Consider the following 19457-nt stretch of genomic DNA (forward strand, 5'->3'; position numbering starts at 1 on the left):
AGTTTCTGTGCATGTCTTACTGCATGGCAGAGGCACCTGACAGTCACAACTGAAGCAAACCCTGAGAATGACCCTGTGGTCTAAGAAGCATGTTGCTTTAGAGTTCTGAGTCAAGGAATCAGGAAGTGACCAGCCCAGAAATTCACTCCTTATCTATGAAGGAACTCGCGGCTTAACCCTTGGAACACAGGTGGTCCGAGGAATGGAGGCCCTTTGTTTTTGGGGTAAGTGGAGATTGCTAGGTGAAGGGTTTGATATGAAAATGCTATATGAACTGCATGCTTTCTACAAACAGTAGTGGTCTTCCTATTCATCCCACTGCCACTGAACCACACCATATGTAAGTCCCCCCAGTAAACCCTGTGTCTCCTTCACTGGCTCTGGTTCTTTGGCCTCTTGAACATGGTGCCATCCCCACTGGAGTCAATAGGAGTCCAGCACAGCACTTATATATTAGCTTCCCATGGCTGTCATAGCAAAGTACCACAAGCTAGGTGCCTTAAAACAACAGAAATTTATTTTCTCACAATTCTTGATTTTCAGGCCAGAATCCTGAAATCAAGGTGTCCCAGAGCCATGCTCCCTCTGAGGTTCTAGGAAAGAATCTGTTCCACTCCTCTCTTTCAGCTTCTGGTTGCTTCTGGCAATCCTTGGTATCCCTTGGCTTGCAGCTTCATCTCTCCGGTTGCTGCCTTGGTTCTCACATGGCTGTCTTCCTTCTGTGTCTGTGTGCATATGTGTCCAAGTTTTCCTCTTTTTATAAGGACGCCAGTCATATTGGATTTAGGGCCCACCCTAATCCCTTATCTCATTTTAACTTGATTACATCTCCAAAGACCTTATTTCCAGATAAAGTCAAATTAACAGCTTCTGGAGGTTACATCTTAAACATATCCTTTTTGAGTAGGCCTGGAGAGAGACACCATTCAACCCAGTATACTATATAAGCCTGGTAATATGATTCCCCTAAACATTCTTAATGAGTTGCTAAAGACAGCTTGTGGGCTAGTGTGAGAGTGTGCAGCCCAGGGAATCTGCAAATATAACAGAATGTGCTCCCTCTTGCAGGCTTTTCCTCCAAACTCCCACCAGGAAAACTGGAGAGGAATCTCCAGAAAGAGACAAAGAGAATGTGAGAAAGAGATTTTGCAAAAGTCAAATCCCTGATACCCAGACTCAGGCGTATCAGAACCTCAAAGAACTCACTTCTCTTACCAAAATTTTAAGGCACAATGCATATATATATATATATATATATATATATATACATATATACACACACACACACACACGAGCATATATATATGTACACATATGTGTGTATACATATATACACATATGTGTATATATGTGTATAAGTATAAAAAATACATATATGTATATATACATGTGTATATATACGCATATATGCATTGTGCCTTAAAATTTAAAAATATATAAAATATATTATTTTAAAATTTGATATATATATATATATATATATATATATATATATATATACACACACACAGAGTCTCACTCTGTCACCCAGGCTGGAGTGCAGTGATGCCATCTTGGCTCACTGCAACCTTCACTGCCCAGACTCAAGTGATTCTCGTGCCTCAGCCTCCTGAGTAACTGGGATTACAGGTGCGTACCACCACACCCAGGTAATTTTTGTATTTTTGTAGAGACAGGTTTTTGCCATGTTGGCCAGGCTGGTCTCAAACTCCTGCGCTCAAATGATCTGCCTCCATTCAGCCTCCCAAAGTGCTGGGATTATAGGCGTGAGCCACTGTGCCTGGCCACAATGAATATTTTAATAGAAACTCTGCAGAGGGTTCACCAAAGTGGTAGGTTTTATGTTAGTTTTACAAAGGCTTTGATTCCTGCTTGCAGTACCACAATGATAAAAGGATATATGTATGGCAATCCCTCCACCCCAAATGCTATGTAAACCCCAAAGCATATACCTGGGAAGTAGCATAAAGAGACCTGGTTGATCACTGACCTGAAAGATTCAGTGTCAGGAAAGTAAGAAAGTGATGGCAAAATATATGCAAGAAAGCCCTAAGCAATTTAAAATTATAATCAGAAGCCAAAGGAGTTGTCATTTTAGTCGGTGGGCGTGGGTTTAATATATTCCATATGATGTGCTTTTGTGTAAACGATGGTATATTGGCAACTTCTAGCTCTGGAGGGTCTCCCATTGAAGTCTGGAATCAGCTGTCCCACGTCAATTATTGTCTGAATCAGCAGACAATAAATGACATGCTGCCAAACCTTAAATGAAGCCTTACAACCAGTCTTTCCTTAGGACTCAGCAATTGCTTTTAAGTATGGCTCACTTGAGCTCAGGAATTCGAGACCAGCCTGGGCAACATAGTGAAACCCCACCTCTACAAAAAATTAGCCAGGCATGGTGGTGCACGCTTGTTGTCCCAGCTACTCAGGAGGCTGACATGGGAGGATCACCTGAGCCCAGGAGATAGAAGTTGCAGTGAGCTGAGATTGTGTCACTGCCGTCCAGCCTGGACAACAGAGTGAAATCCTGTCTCAAAAATAAAATAAAATAAAATAAAATAAAATAGGCTGGTTAATACTCTTTCATGGACATTTAGTTTAGGACTTTTGCTAAGCTATAAGGGATGTTAAGCATTGAAGAGATGGTAGAAATAATTTGTCTGATCTCTGAAACTGAAGGTCTTTAAAATTTGGGTAATATAGCCATGTATATAGTTTTCAGAGGAATAATAGATATCTTGGCGTTTCAAACACAAGCAAAATTGTTAGTTTTCTCTTCATGTATAACACCTATATTCTGATAAAAACATGCCAGCTTGCATTTATGTAAAGTAAAATTCAGACAAAAATCATTCTAGGGTTTTAGAGTTCAAGAGAGAGTTACCTTTGAAAGAAGGGTTTGCATAATGACTAAAACAGAGCATGGGAAAGGGGTATCTTTTGGTTGCTAATAATATTCTGTTTGTTAGTTATTCTTGTGTGTTCAGCTTGTGGACATCGTTGTGTTGATCATTCATGGTATATTGTTGTTTGCTTATTATCTTACTGCATTTTAGTAAAAAGTAAAACTCAAAACCAAAAACAAACAGGAAACAAATCAACCATAAGACAAGAGGGGCGGGAGATCATGGCAGCAGGCAAAGAGGCAGAGCTATGTAGATACCTCACAGCCACTATCTTATGCTCATTAGACTTGTTTCAGGTGTTTTAGAGGCCGGACCTTATTACATCTTCTAGTAGCAATAGTTTGTCTTAGAAATATTTGTTTGATGCAACCTACCTATTGGTGTGACTATTTTGATACTGTCTACTTGTTGGGATAAACATGCTTTATCAACTCGAGGTCTAAAGAAGATTCTGCCCCTAGTTCTTCTATCTTGTTTTCAGTTCACAATATATAGTAGTCTTCTCAAATTGTTCACACCTGCCCCCTTCCATGAGTAGCTGCTTTTAGATTATATGCCGATATGTAGGAAGTCCTATGAAGGTAGAGTGTGTCTGGTGATTGGATGATAATACAGGATTATCATTCAAAATTGTGGGTGAATTTAGCTCAACCAGCAGCTGTGTTTCTGTGTTCTCTGGTTCTTGTGGCCTGGAAGCTGGTGGCTTCAAGCCTAGCATTTGTGTCCCCCAGAATCTGAGCAGCAATGCAAAGTAGCTAAGTGTCACCTTGGTTCTACCATTGCCTCCTTTCATCTTCTTAGATACTAATCTTGTCTTTAACTCTCAGGAGTTATCCTCATGAAAACATCTTTAAAGAGAAACATCAGAACTAAACAGTTAAAATTATGCATAACAGTTGATTGATGATAATTTTTAGAGCATTTACACATGATACATGTATTGCCTGTTTTATCATAATCATTCTGAGAAATAGAAGGTATGTATTTTGAGACATAAAAAAACCTGACATTCAGAAAGAAAGAAAAAATGTTTTGCAGATAGTATACCTGAAGTCAAAATCCAAGCTCTTTTCACTGCTTGCCTGGTATTTTTTCTAAAATTTTGTTATCTGTCTCCAAGAATAAAGTTATGATGGTGAAATGCCAGGTAATAGAAAAGTTATTTTGGGCAAACAATTCATTCCTTCAAGCCATAGGAATAGATTCAGCATTATTAGGAGGAAAATCATTGGCTTTTGTACCTAGCTGATCCTGTGTGTGGATTTTGCCTGTACCATGAAAACATGGCCAAGTCCTTCCTATAGGGAGTTATAACTTTGAAAAGTTATGTCCAGCTTAGAATGGCATATTCCACTCTCCTTGCTGTCAAAAGAATTAAATGTCCCAGATCACTTGGGAAAAAGATAACAGACACTCTGTTAAGGGGCTGAACTAGGGAATAAGCAGCAGCAAGGGTTGAACATTGCCCACAAAACTCTCTGATCTTATTTCACACCAAAATGTCACGAACTGGTACTTACTAGAATACAATACCTTACTAACAAGAATGCCTACTCTCTTTTGGCATCATTAAATTGTTTGTGGAGGGTCTGTATGCTAGAAACTGTTCAATGAATGAGTCAATGAAAAATTAAACCTATCTATTTGGTAGACAAGCACTTTCCTTCTAGAGTAAATCAGACAGACCCAAATACAGAAAAGACTGAAACAGCAAGTTATTTCTGGAACAGAAAATGTGAATTGTGTTGAGTTTTGTCACTAAGGTGATTAGAATGAGTGTCCAATGCCCTTCTTCTATAGAAATTACAAATCCCAGGCCAAGTGAGGCAAACTATTAAAAAAAAATGCTGATTAAAAACAAACAAGAAAACACACACACAAACAGCTGCCTTCCCCATTGGCATTTCCCCAAGTCATTTCAGAAGAAATTTTTGAAGCCAGGGGTTGAGAATTTGAATGTGTTTTTAAAGCACTCTCTAGCCCTTCCTAAGTATAGGTCCATGGGTAGGTTGCCCAACTCTCCAAGCCCCATCTGGGAAATGGGGACAATTTTCCAATCCCTATCTCAGAGCACTCTTCTGAAAGTTGTATGAACTCAAGTATGTGAGGGCACTTGGTGCAGCTCTTGGCACAGAGTGAGTGCCCAGTTAATGGTGATCCTTTCTTACAGCCTTATCTCACATTACTGGTTTTGTGTAGGAATAGAGAACCTGGGATTTGGGTTTGGAATCCACTAGAGACTAATACAGCAGCGCCACCTGGTGACCATTTTACCACAATAGTAACCTAATAACGTCCTAAAGATCATGGGTGAGAAAGCTATCTCCCTTTGTTCTAAAGATTTAAATAAAAATACAGTCTCTTGATATATTGGAGATACTTTTATCATTATTGAAAGTGTCCCTCCTTAAAGAAAATCCAGAAATAATCAAATTCTCAGAGATTAAGTTTGAGCTATATTGTTTTTCATTGTACTGCCTTTGGAAAGCAGCTAAATGTTATCTTCATCAGCATCAATTTAAAAAGGCATAATGGAACATAAACCTTGTTAGAACTATTGAGAATTGACAATTCACTCAGTTCTTCTTGGAGAAAATAAATTATTAGACAGTAAAAAATGCATAGATAGGAGATCCAGAAAATCATGATTATTTTATGTACGAGGGTCACCATAATAAATGTAGTTTGTTTCATTTCCTAGTCTTCATTCTCCTGTGTTCATACCTTGTAACCAAGGGTTCTTCACCAGAAACCTCTAGGTACATTTTGGGAAATTCCAAAATGTCTTGCAATTTGAAGCAAAATTTTTGTGCATATTGGGTGGTGGTGCAGTACTATTATTTTTTAATCCTAAACAAATAAGCAAAAAAGAATTTCAGCTCTAAGAAAGCTTTGATAGAACATGAGTGTGGTGTTCTGAATGTTTATGTCTCCCAAAAATTCATATGTTGAAATACCCCTAAGTTGATGGTATTAAAAAGTGGGGCCTTTTTGACATGATTGGCTCATGAGGACTCTGCCTTCATAAATGGAATTTGTGCCCTTATGGAAAAGGCCTGTGAGAACTTGTTTGCCCCTTCAGCCTTGTGAAGACACATAGAAAGCACAATCTATGAGGAACAGGCCCTCACCAGACCCCAAAACTGCTGGTGCCTTGATCTTGGGCTTTCCAGCTTCCAAAACTGTGAGCAATGAATTTCCATTGTTTATAAATTACCCAATCCAAGGCATTCTGTTACAACAGCCCAAACAGAACAAAGGCAGTGGGTAAAACGAAGTTCCAGATCTTTGTTCCAGGCCGGGCACAGCGGCTCATGCCTATAATCCCAGCACTTTGGGAGGCCGAGGCGAGGGGATCACAAGGTCAGGAGATCGAGACCATCCTGTCTAACACGGTGAAACCCCGTCTCTACTAAAAAATACAAAAAATTAGCTGGGTGTGGTGGCGGGCGCCTGTAGTCCCAGCTACTTGGGAGGCTGAGGCAGAATAGAGTGATCCCGGGAGGCGGAGCTTGCAGTGAGCCAAGATCACACCACTGCACTCCAGCCTGGGCGACAGAGTGAGACTCCGTCTCAAAAAAAAATCTTTGTTCCACACTTACTTTCTTAAACTATCCAATAAATCCATTCTTCCAGTTTTCTCTTCTGCCAGTACAATGTGAACTGGTGTTGAGAAAGGGAAAAGGTATATTACAACATATTCTTAGAGCCTGGGCACCAGTTGGAGAGCTTTCTCCACAGCCTCCCCTGGGTGCATGTATTCTAAAGCAAGAAGATGCTATGTGGGAAATCACCTTGATGTAAGTGGTAGCTTCCAACTACACTGTTACGCAGATTATACTAGAAGTCATAGAACAGAAAGATTCACAGACCAATAAAGATGCTAGAAGCATGGGGCTTATTAAATCAATTTTAAATACACAGAAAAGAAACAAGGTGAAAGTCATGGGGTAGGTTGACTCATTGAGGTTAAAGTGCGAGAGGCGTGGAAGGATCACACTAGCTGAACGCTCTGCAATGTTGGTATATATACTCCTTTTCCCTCTGCCACATCATCCTTCTCCAGTGATGGTGTGTTATACCAGAGTTGGGTTTTATGCAATGAAAGAGGGAGCCAATGGAACATTCTTACTCCCTCCAAGACAATCAAGGGCAAACCATTGAAAGTCACCAATTAGGTTGATGAGCTGCTATGGGTACCAGAATGGAAGGCAACAGAGAGTGAGTAAATTAAGACCTAATGAATAGTGAATGCTTAATTTTCTCATATATATATCTAGTGTATCACATATAGTGTTTTCTTGGTCTTTCTTTCCCTTTCTATTTTTGTTCACACTCACACGCTGTACTTAGTTTTTCTGTCTTAAGGGTTGCTTTGTTGTTTAACACATCATAGGAATTTCATGTATCCCTTTGTTTTCCTGTCTTCTACAGTAGAACGGAATATTTTTGAACAACACAGCAAATGACTATTACAGAACAGGATATTATTGGCTCTTAAATATGAGCTCCAAGCTAGCTTGGATTACTCTGGCCTAGAAAAATAGGTTTTCTTTTTATTTGCTTAGCATAGTCTTCTGTAACTTGAGGAATAGACACTTCTGATTTTGGTTGACCTGGATTTAATCCTTGCAGGGATACAAACCATAGGTGTCAAATATAACTGGCCTTCATCCAAGATTCATCAAGTAGTTGGTAGCTGTTAGGCATGTTTGGAGATAGGAGTTCTGCGGTCTCTAAATCTCTAAACTTGAGAATGAGGAAGATTGTGGGAGTCCCTGGGAAGACCTAAATGGTCCTCTCTTTCTACATTCCCACAAACAGTGGCTTTCTCATGTCCCTTTGGCATGTATTGAATATTCCCTCCTCTCTCATTTTTTGTTAGCTGTGATGATTCTTTAAAAAATTCCAGCACTGTTCCAGATTAAAAAGGTGGACACCACTCCTTCCTATCAGCCCTCCTCCCACAACCAGTCTCTGGATGAGTGCAGAAAAACACAACAGCCCTATTCAATTGATTTTATTTTCATTTTTTATTGAAAGCTTCATCAAAGAAAACAGAAGTTTAAACCTAACATCCACTGATCTACAGAAAGCCCAAGGGATGGGGGAGATGGTTGCTAATTTGACTGTGGTACAGATGAAGAAATTAAAAATAAAACCAGAAACACCTTAGAATTACAGAAGTTTCCATGACAGTCAGAGACAGCAGTACAAAAATGCTCTTAAATAAAGTTCAAAATTGAATGATGTTTCAGAAGTTCCATGAAGTTGAATATGGACTGAAACAAGGGTTTTAAAAGAAGCTGTGTCCCTTTTTTTTTTTTTAAGAAACTGAATATCTCATAGCAGATACTACTACATATATTTTTTTAAATTAAGATTCCATTTTTCTTCTTCTTCTTTTGAAATAAATGGAAGCATTTGTGTCCAGAATAGAGAAAACTTTTTCAAGTGTCTTTTTGAAATAATTTTTACAGTTCCTGAAAATCATGGAATAACTCATTTTTTTTTATATATGAAGAGATAACATATTTGAGGGAGGAGGAAAGAACATCTTTCTCAATAATCTTAGACCAGAGGGTTTGAAACAAAATATAACATTAAAGTTATACTTTGGACATTATTTAAATTTGGTGTGATCATAAAATATCCATGGGAGTGTCAAAGTCATTCGGCCTTAATACAGTAATGCAGTCAAAATGTAATGAAAGCAATGCAATAGTTTTGGTCAAAGATTTAAAAATATGAATATGATTGTACCAACAGCTACCGTTATACTCTCATTGCAGAAGTTGTGTTGATCTATGCTACTGGTTCAAATTTAGTGGAGTGAAGGAAACAAAAATAGCTTTCTTTTGAGGGAAGTTGAATTCTTTGCTATGATTTTTTTCCCGTATATTCTGTAAGAATATAGCCAACTCTCAATTATTTGTGGTAGATAAGAAAAGACATTATAGATAATCAAAATTTATGACATATAATGTACTGACATTAATTTTACCAATGATTTCAAACTCCCTTAAGAAATTAATACTTTATAAGAATTAAAATAATCAAATTTTATTTCCAATTGTTTGTCCCACCCTCAAGTGACATGTTAATAAAAGGAAACAGAGCCCAAGGCCTACATGTTGAAAAGAAAAAACAAAACACACCCACAAAGTAGATAATTAGCCCTTCAAAAATTGAGAGTGATTGTATTTATGCACAACTTAGAAATTGGGGCAGTAGTAAGAAAAGCTCAAGTATGACTCAGTGGCCTAGTGGTTCTTCCTACAGATCCAAGCTTGACTGCACCTCTACTTCAGCTTTAAAGCTTTCTAAGTGGAAGAAAATTTTCTTGATATATTATTTTCCCTCACAAAGATAAACAGAAATGAATATTGAAAGCCATTCATCCCTTTTTTGCTATAGAGAGTATCTATATGTTAGAGTATAAAGCCAATGATAAAAGAAATTAATCTGGGGTGAACTCTTGTCTCTCATATCATAAAAGGTCTTTGGGGCCACTTGGGGATTTAGTGTCTAGTTTTTGTACTTTCTTGAATGCTATGTAATCTGCAAAGGACAGCCATGACCAAGAGCATTTGCATTAAAGGACCAATTTCATACTTAAGAATGTTTGGTAAGAAATGTTAAACTTGAGTCAGACCCAACCGTCTTCCAATGCCACAGTGGATGTCATTTGTAAAACAAATTGATTCATTAATGAAATCCCATTATCACTTGCCACAGGAAGGGTAGAGTGTACAGAATCAATGAGCCTGTTTAATTTCTGTCAATCCCTCAGATTGAAGTGAGAGGCTGTCAGTCCCAGTAGGTAAATTCAAAATTTTTGAAGCATGCCAGCTACAATAACATGAAAGACAAAATCTCATCCTTCACTTTTTACTGAAGACAAAGTAATATAGATCAAGGTTCTATGACATGTTTAAGCTTTATTGTAGTGTGTGATTCCTCACATGTGCTGAATGTTGTTATGCATGTACATAAATATTGTCCCTTTACTTGATTTCAAATCACATAAAATACATTTATTAGTGAAACCCACTTGAGAATTTCTCTCTGCTTATCAGCTCATCTGCAGTGGTTCATGTACTCAAATTAAGAATGAAAATGAATTACCAAATGTATTTTAATCTCCTATTAACATCATAATCTGTCTAGACAGCCTATTGAAACTTCTCCTCAATCGTGAAGATGACTGCATGAGTCCTAATTAAATCAAATTTCACTTTTCATTAATAGGGGTTTTAGGCCACTGTAAAAAAAAAATAGGTATTTAGCAAATATCCCAATTATTTAAATAAAGAGGGTTTTTTTGGGAAAAAAATTACTTTTTTGGGGTCATATATAAATTGAAAGTAGTTTTAAAGCACTTTGCAAGGGGTCCAAAGATGTATTTTTAGGCATAGTAAAATAAAGTGAAATTCCTGCTTTAAACAGCCTTCTTTGGTTCTCAGCCTTATATTTCTAATGGGAGTGCTTTTAACAACATGCAGTTTTTCATTAGAAGGGGGTGGAAGTGAGTCATATGCTTTCAAATGTGACAGATCTGCTAAGGTCACAGGAAGAAGTAATTCAAGTGAAATATGGAGGTAACATTCTGAAATGTTGAAATCTACCAAGGAAACAAACTAATCCTGGCAAAACTAGAGTCAGGTAAGGATTTTTTAAAAAGAGTAGTATGACATTTGTAATATTCAAAACATGTCAGCATTCAAGGACAAACTGTCATCAGCACCTGCCAGTATTACCTTCAGTTCACCTGGGCTCGTTATGTTGTCTTTAGAAGACATGGCCACATATTGCGGAGCTCCCAGTTACCATGCACACTCTGCCTCCCTTGACAACACCTTACCATTATTAAAAGAAAACTCACTCTTGCACTGACCATGAAACTAGAGTTTAGATGAGACAGTGTTTCTCTCATTTGGATTGTGGCTTTAGTTTGTTTCCTGATGTTTAAGCTAAGTCTTGGCAATTAAAGTCAAAAGGAAAAACGGAAACATCTGAATAAATGCTTGAAAATCTGGTGGACCAGAATGCATGGAAAATTAACTTCAACTTAAGAAAAAAAAAAAAGATTATAGTCCTAATTAGGATGGGCAACAGAGCGAGACTCTGTCTCAAAAAAAAAAAAAATCACTACAATATATTTTGTTGATTACATTCGAATTCTGTTGTCTGTATATATTGAAAACTTATTTTGGTTTATTATCACACAATGTAATGCTGCTTACCTGTTGATGCTTTTTTTCTCTCCCAGACTTGGCTCTTCAAAACAAGTCTTAGGTAAGACAACAGACAAAGCAGGGCAAATTTGAGTATGTGCCATTGTTTTCCTTCTATTTTTTTTTTTTGGTTTGAAAACATATATTTTATAGAATGGCATGATATAAACTATCCAAACACAAAACACACATGAACACATCAAATGATACGTCATTTCCTTTTGCAGAAAGTGGCTTAAAAAATTGATATTGAAATTTCATAGTTGAAAAAAATATTTCTGAATGTACAAATAAAGCAGCAGTTTTGAATAGAAACAGGAAGTTACCTAGGCACATTCATTAGCCACATGGTAGCTACCTCTTAGCCTCACTGTTGGTTGTGTAAATGAGACTTTCTTTGTATCACATTAATACATGTTTTTGGTTTTTCACAAAAATGAAAGAAAGTATGTTGGTTTCATATTCAAATGAATTATGCCCAGGATAATCCTTATTTATACAAAGAGTTTAGAGAGTGAAAAAGAGAAACAGAAAATATGGTCCCCATACGTGTCTTTTTGTACCCCAAAAAACTTTGGGGCCCACTTTTCAAAGATAAAAACTTCAGTGCCACCTTTATAACGCATGGGAAGCTGAAGGATGGAATAAAAGACAGTATAAATCTAGCATTTTCTCTAAAGCATGAAAAACCATAATGGTGAGTGTGACCAGTTGGAATTTCTCTGTAACACATGCTACATTTTCTTGGATACACTTTTGTCTCCAATGTGACCATCAATATATGGAGTCATTCTCTGATTTGAGCTTCCAATTCATGGGGTTGCAAATAAGAGAACCAGAGTTTATATAAATAGTGGAATATTGACAATTTCACATGAGTCAACCTTATTACTCATGTTGACCTAATGGGAATATGATTTACCTTTAAAACTTTTTAGTTTTTAAAAAGCCTACCCTGTTTTATAGTACACTAAAATACATTTCCCTGCTTCTTTTGGACTAAGACAGGATCCTGTGACTGACTTAGTTTGTGAAAAGAGTTTCACCGATTTGATTCAAAGGATTCATCCAGAAAGCAATCTAGTGAATGGTTCACTTAACAAATTCTATTCCATTGTCCTTAATTTCAGGTAAAACTGTAAAGGTTAAACACATATCTCATGAATTAAAAATATAGATATATTTTACAGGTGGGTCAATTTAATTCATTTTAGACAAAGTTTTGCATCGTTCTAAATGCAAGTATTCCTCCTTGGCTTAAATGATTGATCAAACCTAATTCTTTTGGTTCTTGTTGATATAAATCATACTGTTTCTTGATTGTCAACTAGCATTTTAAGGACTTCCCTAAATTCCACTAATAGAATTCTCAATCTTATTGGTCCTACATGCCTCAAAGAATTAAACTGAAAGAAAAAGTTCTTACGGCAACACCAAGATACGAAACTGCAATGAAAAGAGGCAAAAAGAAGATACCCCCTCCCCATTTGCAAAACCAAGGTGACTATTCATGGTAGGTGATGACAAAGACAGAGGTGAAAAGACAAAACCCAAAGGTGGTGTAATTTAGAGGGAAGACTATTGTTACAAATACAACGAGACCTTTCCAGGAGACCACTCACCATTTCACAGAATATCACTAAGCTTTTTTGACAAATGACCTTTCAGACCAGGTTCAGAAAGTGTCTTTAGCTGAAATTTCATATAAAGAATATTCAACCTGTTAAATAAGCATCTTGGTTTACTAGTGGCCATCAATACAGATTTCACTATTCAAGACAGCTAGTGAGAAACCAGAAAAGCTCACAGAATTTAAAGCCACTTGGCTCTGTCAATCAGTTGATATCCAGAACTCTTCATGCTGAAACTGCTAAACACAGCAGGTACAAGCTTCTGCTATCAATGAATACACATTTAAAGAAAAGAATGACAACTCCCCCCACCCTCTTTTTTTTTGCACTATGTAAAACACCAGTGGAAGGTAGTTTAAACAAACAACAAAGTAAGAACTGGTCCGGCCATGTCGGTCAAATAAATTTTTTTTTTTTTAAAAAGAAAAGAAACAAAAACAACCTCTATCTTCTGGACTGTAATAGGGTGTCACTTCATCTTTGGTATAAAATAGGCCATCCATAGGCTGAATTTGATCACAACTAGGAAAGACTACAGAAATTGTCAACAATTTCTCTATCTATTGCTTTTTTTTTGTTTTTTTGCACTTTTTGACCATAAGCTCCTATCTACTTAAGTTTTTTTTTTAATGCTCTTAAGCTAGGTTTTGCAATGTGACAAGCAAAGCTGACTAAAAACTTTGTAAAGCTCATAAAAAAGACTGCAGATAAAAAGCACTAATGCTTTTGCTAGCGATCACGCTTTGTAAATTAAAAAAATCTGCATTCTGCCCCCAAACACGCATTATTTCTAATGCAGTTGTTTTTAAACCAACATTAATAACTTTACTGTAAAATGTTTTAGCCTTTTAGAATGATTCATGTCAACACTTAAGACAAAGTTCATGAAAAGTCCCAGCATTTTTCCAATTCTTGCAGTTGCCATGGTTTCTTTTATCAACAAATTTTCTTCAAATGAAGAAAAACGTTTTCATTTAAACTGTACAGTTTTTTTTCACCCTAAAAACTCATAGTCTTAAACTTCTGTGCCAGTGAAAGCCGGCACAATATTTCAATTCTTTCTTGATTTTTGTTTTTAACAAGATGTTGACAGCTTGCCTCGAGAGCCTTTGACGTCCTTAAAATTAAGGCAATTAAGATTCAAGATAAACCTTACCTAAATATTTCTAAGAAAAAATAAAATAAAACCCACTAGATTAAAACAAGAAGGGAAAAAGAGAAAGTAGCTTCATTATTGAGGAAGACAATTTGTTTCCATTTCTATTGCCCACCTCTTGACATCAGGTTTTCTGTTAAAAAAAAATGTATCTACACATTCAGGAAAATTCTGAATTCAATTGAAATGTTCTTCCACATAAAATATCAACCTTCAATGTTTTGTTTTTTGTAGTTTTTTTTTTCCTCTTCTGGAAATTTTTTAATTAAAAAAAAAATGATGGCAAAAATAAATTGTCAGACCACATGAAGACCATTTGCACAGCACATAAAAACTTTGTTTTCATTGGGTAAGGTATAAAACTAAAGAAAAAACAAAAACAAAAAAATGCATTCCATTGACGTCTGTGCAAACTGGAAGCCAACTTCTTGTTCAATGAAGTTTCTTCATTCAAGGCAAAGATTCAGACGGACATTCTTCAGTCCTGTTTATGGTCTGTGAAAACAATTGAATAAGAGTGGTCATTAAATTAAAGGAACTTTGAAATCACCTTCTGTACCCTTTTCCAATGAGGCAGCTTTAAAAGATACCAAGCTTTCAATATAACATAGTCACAAAAGCATCAGAAAATCATACTGAGTCTATGAGATTGTCCAATTCTGCCACTTTCATTTAAATACAGATTTGGGCCAGAGAGTTTGTTTACATTAAAAATCAAGGTTAATAGCTTAGGTTATAGCTCCTTACAGATCCTTTGAGTAATTCTGTTCCTTCAAAACTACTATAGGAATCATCACTAATTCCAGCAACATATATGAGATTCTTTACTATGCACCCAAAATAACTGGGTTGTATGTTATCTCGTGGTATTCATCACGTACATTTACATAAAGCTTATTGCCTGAGGAAATAAGTGAGACAGTTAAGAGGCCAATGCAGTTTTATTCTGTTTTCCTCTTCCCCTTCTCTTCTTTCTTGTTCATTCCCCCATCAAGATTATAAATTTGTGAGAGCAGGAACTATATTTTACTTCTACCTTTTACCCTTTAGGCAGGGTGGTATATACACAATAGGTGTTTAACTAGAAAAACATCATTTTATTATATGCCACTTTGCTTAGTTCATTTCAAATAAAGACTTCTGCTACTGCCCCTTCTATGTTGCAAGGTTAACCTTCCAGCAGGATGACTTTACACTTAGCTCTTTTGCCCACAGATTAGAAGTTTGTAAAATAACCTCAGAGTTGTGCTATAGAAAGAAGGACCTTTATATTGTCTGTAAGTTACATTTAGCTGAAGGCCACTTCGCTCAGGGTATTAGATGCCAGCAAGAAGTTATGCAAGTTCTTCTGATGCACAGTTGCTTAATTTAGTAAATATGACTCAGTGTTACTATGTATAGTTTTACAGATTGTTTACTATGCAAGATGCATGACTGAGGGAGTGGGGGCCAAATTTCAGCCCATTGTCTGCTCCCCAGGTACGTACCCTGGAGGAGAGCTGTAACCCCAATTCACAGTGTTTTAAACTGTGTAATGTTTAGCTTGAGATGGCCCAGAAAGGACACAGTTTCCTAATTTGCAAAAAGCCATCATATGAGCCAGCTATGGCTATTAGGAACCTGATTAATTTCTTCTTAAAATCATGTGAGGAAAGCTACTAGTTGAGAGATAGAATATTCAATTTTTATCAATAGGTTAAGTCCCTAAAAATGTATTTTTCTGTGTTTTCATGTGGCAATGGGACCATTTTAAAGACCAAGAAAATTATGGGAGAGGGCTATTGGAAACATTTGTGTACAGTTATAAAACCTAAAGTTTTATAAAAGCTAAAATTATTTTTCTGTGTTATATGAGAAAGTGACATATCTTCTAAGAAGTACAGCAATTACAATTTTCATACAGTAGCAACAATAAGAAAAATTTTATTAGTGGTAGTCATGGGAACCATGGTTTATATTTTAACTATCTCTAGCTTTGCAAACTATAGACTTACTCCATTTATTTCTAAAAATCTGTATTACTATGGGAACAATTTTTTTCTTGGTTATATAGTTTGTGTGTGTGTGTGTGTATGTGTGTTGGGGGAGAGTCTGTTCTTTGTTCCCACTCCCATTATTGTGTACTGAACCAAAAATGCCTAAAACACCATGAATCTCTTTAGCAGCTGCTCAGTGAGTGATGTCTTATTCAGTGGACCTACAGTGCGTAGAATACCTGACCCATCAAGCTCAAGTACTTGATATTCACTGGTCTCAAAAGCATTGATATTTATGAGCTAAGCTGGAACTACTTTAGGTTTTATAACTGTGCACAAATGTTTCCAATAGCCCTATCCCATAATTTGCTTGGTCTTTAAAATGGTCCCATTGCCACATGAAAACAAATGATGGCAAATAGATGGTTGTATTTTACAAGTTCATGTTTGCTAGCTGACGTTTGAAGGAAAAAGGATCTTGCCATTTAGTAGAACTGAATTCACTCCTGCCCATCTCCTCTGTCCTAGAATAAATGTGAATGTGCACATTTACATAATACTTATGGATTGCACTGAAATTCCTAAAAACAGAAGGGTTTTAATTTTTTTTAGGCTGGGATCTTTGGCAACAAGAACATTTTAAGTTGGACATTTTAGAAATAAAATGGGTTACAACTTGAAAACAGGAATTCATGTGAAGAAATAATGAGTATGGAAATCATTTGCAAACTGTAAAACACAGTGCACATAAAATGTATTATTACAATATATTAAAATACATAGAATGTTGTATTACAAGTGTGAAGGACATAATTTGCTCATCATTAATATACTGACAACGTATAGAAATTTGGTATTCATGGCAGTTCAGTTAGCCAGAGAAGATTTGAAGTATAAAAAGAACTTGCAATACCAGGGTTGAGATGAGGGCCTTCTAAAGTCAGAGTAAATGTGGTAGAGTAGGAATTTCACTGAATTTAAGAATAGAGTCATTTTGAATCCTCTCATCACTCCTCCACCCTCAAAAAAACAAAAAAAAAAAAAAAGGCACAGTGAATATATTGGAACGTAACAAACGATAATCTTAGAAATCTATTTTAGAGCAGGAGGAAGTCTTAGAGATAGCCAAATGAAACAATATTTTCCAGAATAATTCCTGACAGACTAGCTTCATGTAATGCTATGTAAAAAGTGGGATTCTGTGATCCAGAGTGTGGAAAAACGTCACAGTATATTCCCTCTACCGGATTACTCACAGGTAAACTAAAGAAGTGGTTAGGGCACCCATAAAGAAGGGCATGAATATTTTAAAAAATTGTTCTTGAAAGAATGTAATCTTTTACATAGGTATCCAAATTACAACATGTAGATGAAACTGTTAGACTTCTTTAATAATTTAATTTCTTTTATTATACTTTAAGTCCTGGGATACATATGCAGAACGTGCAGGTTTGTTACATAGGTATATACACATGCCATGGTGATTTGCTGTACCCATCAACCCATCAACTACATTAGGTATTTCTCCTAATGCTATCCCTTCCTTAGCCCCCCACTCCCTGACAGGCCCCAGTATGTGATGCTCCCACCCTTGATGTCCATATTCTCACTGTTCAACTCCCACTTATGAGTGAGAACATGTGGTGTTAGGTTTTCTGTTCTTGTGTTAGTTTGCTGAGAATGATGGTTTCCAATTTCATCCATGTCCCTCCAAAGGACATGAACTTATCCTTTTTTATGACTGCATAGTATTCCATGGCGTATATGTGCCACATTTTCTTTATCAAGTCTATCATTAATGGGCATTTGGGTTGGTTCCAACTCTTTGCTATTGTGAACAGTGCCACAGTAAACATCCGTGGGCATGTGTCTTTATAGTAGAAAGATTTATAATCCTTTGGGTATATACCCAGTAATGGGATTGCTGGGTCAAATGGTATTTCTGGTTCTAGATCCTTGAGGAATCCCCACACTGTCTTCCACAATGGTTGAACTAATTTACACTCCCACCAACAGTGTAAAAGTGTTCCTATTTCTCCACATCCTCTCCAGCATCTGTTGTTTCCTGACTTTTTAATGATTGCCATTCTAACTGGCATGAAATGGTCTCTCATTGTGGTTTTGATTTGCATTTCTCTAATGACCAGTGGTGATGAGCTTTTTTTCATATTTGTTGGCTGCATAAATATCTTCTTTTGAGAAGTGTCTGTTCATATCCTTTGGCCACTTTTTGATGGGGTTGTTTTTTTCTTGTAAATTTGTTCAAGTTCTTTGTAGATTCTGGATATTAGACCTTTGTCAGATGGATAGATTGCAAAAATTTGCTCCCATTCTATATGTTGCCTGTTCACCTTGATGATAGTTTCTTTTGCTGTGCAGAAGTTCTTTAGTTTAATTAGATCCCATTTGTCTAGTTTGGCTTCTTTTTTGCCATTGCTTTTGGTGTTTTAGTCATGAAGTCTTTGCCCATGCCTATGTCTTGATTTTCTTCTAGGGTTTTTATGGTTTTAGGTCTTATGTTTAAGTCTTTAATCCATCTTGAGTTAATTTTTGTATAAGGTGTAAGGAAGGGATCCAGTTTCAGCTTTCTGCATATGGTTAGCCAGTTTTCCCAATACCATTTATTAAATAGGGAATCCTTTCCCCATTGCTTCTTTTTACCAGGTTTGTCAAAGGTCAGATGGTTGTAGATGTGTGGTGTTATTTCTGAGGCCTCTGATCTGTTCCATTGGTCTATATATCTGTTTTGGTACCAGTACCATGCTGTTTTGGTTACTGTAGCCTTGTAGTATAGTTTGAAGTCAGGTAGCGTGATGTCTCCAGCTTCGTTCTTTTTGCTTAGGATTGTCTTGGCTATGCGGGCTCTTTTTTGGTTTCATATGAAATTTAAAGTAGTTTTTTCCAATTCTGTGAAGAAAGTCAATGGTAGCTTGATGGGGATAGCATTAAATATATAAATTACTTTAGGCAGTATGGCCATTTTCACATGATTATCTCAATAGATGCAGAAAAGGCCTTCAAGAAAATTCAATAGCCCTTCATGCTAAAAACTCTCAATAAACTAGATATTGATGGAATGTATCTCAAAATAATAAGAGCTATTTATGACACACCCACACCCGATATCATTCTGAATGGGCAAAAACTGGAAACATTCCCTTTGAAAACTGGCACAAGACAAGGATGCCCTCTCTAACCACTCCTATTCAAGATAGTATTGGAAGTTCTGGCCAGGGCAATCAGGCAAGAGAAAGAAATAAAGGGCATTCAATTAGGAAAAGAGGAATTCAAATTCTCTCTGTTTGCAGATGACATGATTGTATGTTTAGAAAACTCCATCATCTCAGCCCAAAATCTCCTTAAGCTGATAAGCAACTTTAGCACATTCTCAAGATACAAAATCAAGGTGCAAAAATCACAAGCATTCCTATACACCAATAACAGACAAACAGCCAAATCATGAGTGAATTCCCATTCACAGATGCTACAAAGAGAATAAAATACCTAGGAATACAACTTACAAGAGATGTGAAGGGCCTCTTCAAGGA

The 19457-nt window shown here is 36.5% G+C and overlaps 1 protein-coding gene across 4 annotated transcripts in view; it reads right to left on the minus strand.

Moving 5' to 3' along the window:
- Positions 1 to 7914: 7914 nt before the first annotated feature.
- Positions 7915 to 19457, minus strand: part of RBMS3 (RNA binding motif single stranded interacting protein 3) — an 864792-nt gene continuing 853249 nt past the window's right edge. For 2 of the 4 annotated variants that reach the window (XM_030812235.1, XM_030812230.1), the window contains one exon: positions 7919 to 14428. In XM_030812235.1, the coding sequence (XP_030668095.1) occupies positions 14422 to 14428 (7 nt within the window). In that variant the 3' untranslated portion in view covers positions 7919 to 14421. Of the gene's footprint in view, positions 14429 to 19457 lie in introns of all 4 variants that reach the window. The other 2 variants (XM_030812232.1, XM_030812231.1) reach the window with 2 other exon arrangements.

This window comes from Nomascus leucogenys, chromosome 4 (genome assembly GCF_006542625.1).
Source record: "Nomascus leucogenys isolate Asia chromosome 4, Asia_NLE_v1, whole genome shotgun sequence".
Taxonomy (NCBI): Eukaryota; Metazoa; Chordata; class Mammalia; order Primates; family Hylobatidae; genus Nomascus; species Nomascus leucogenys.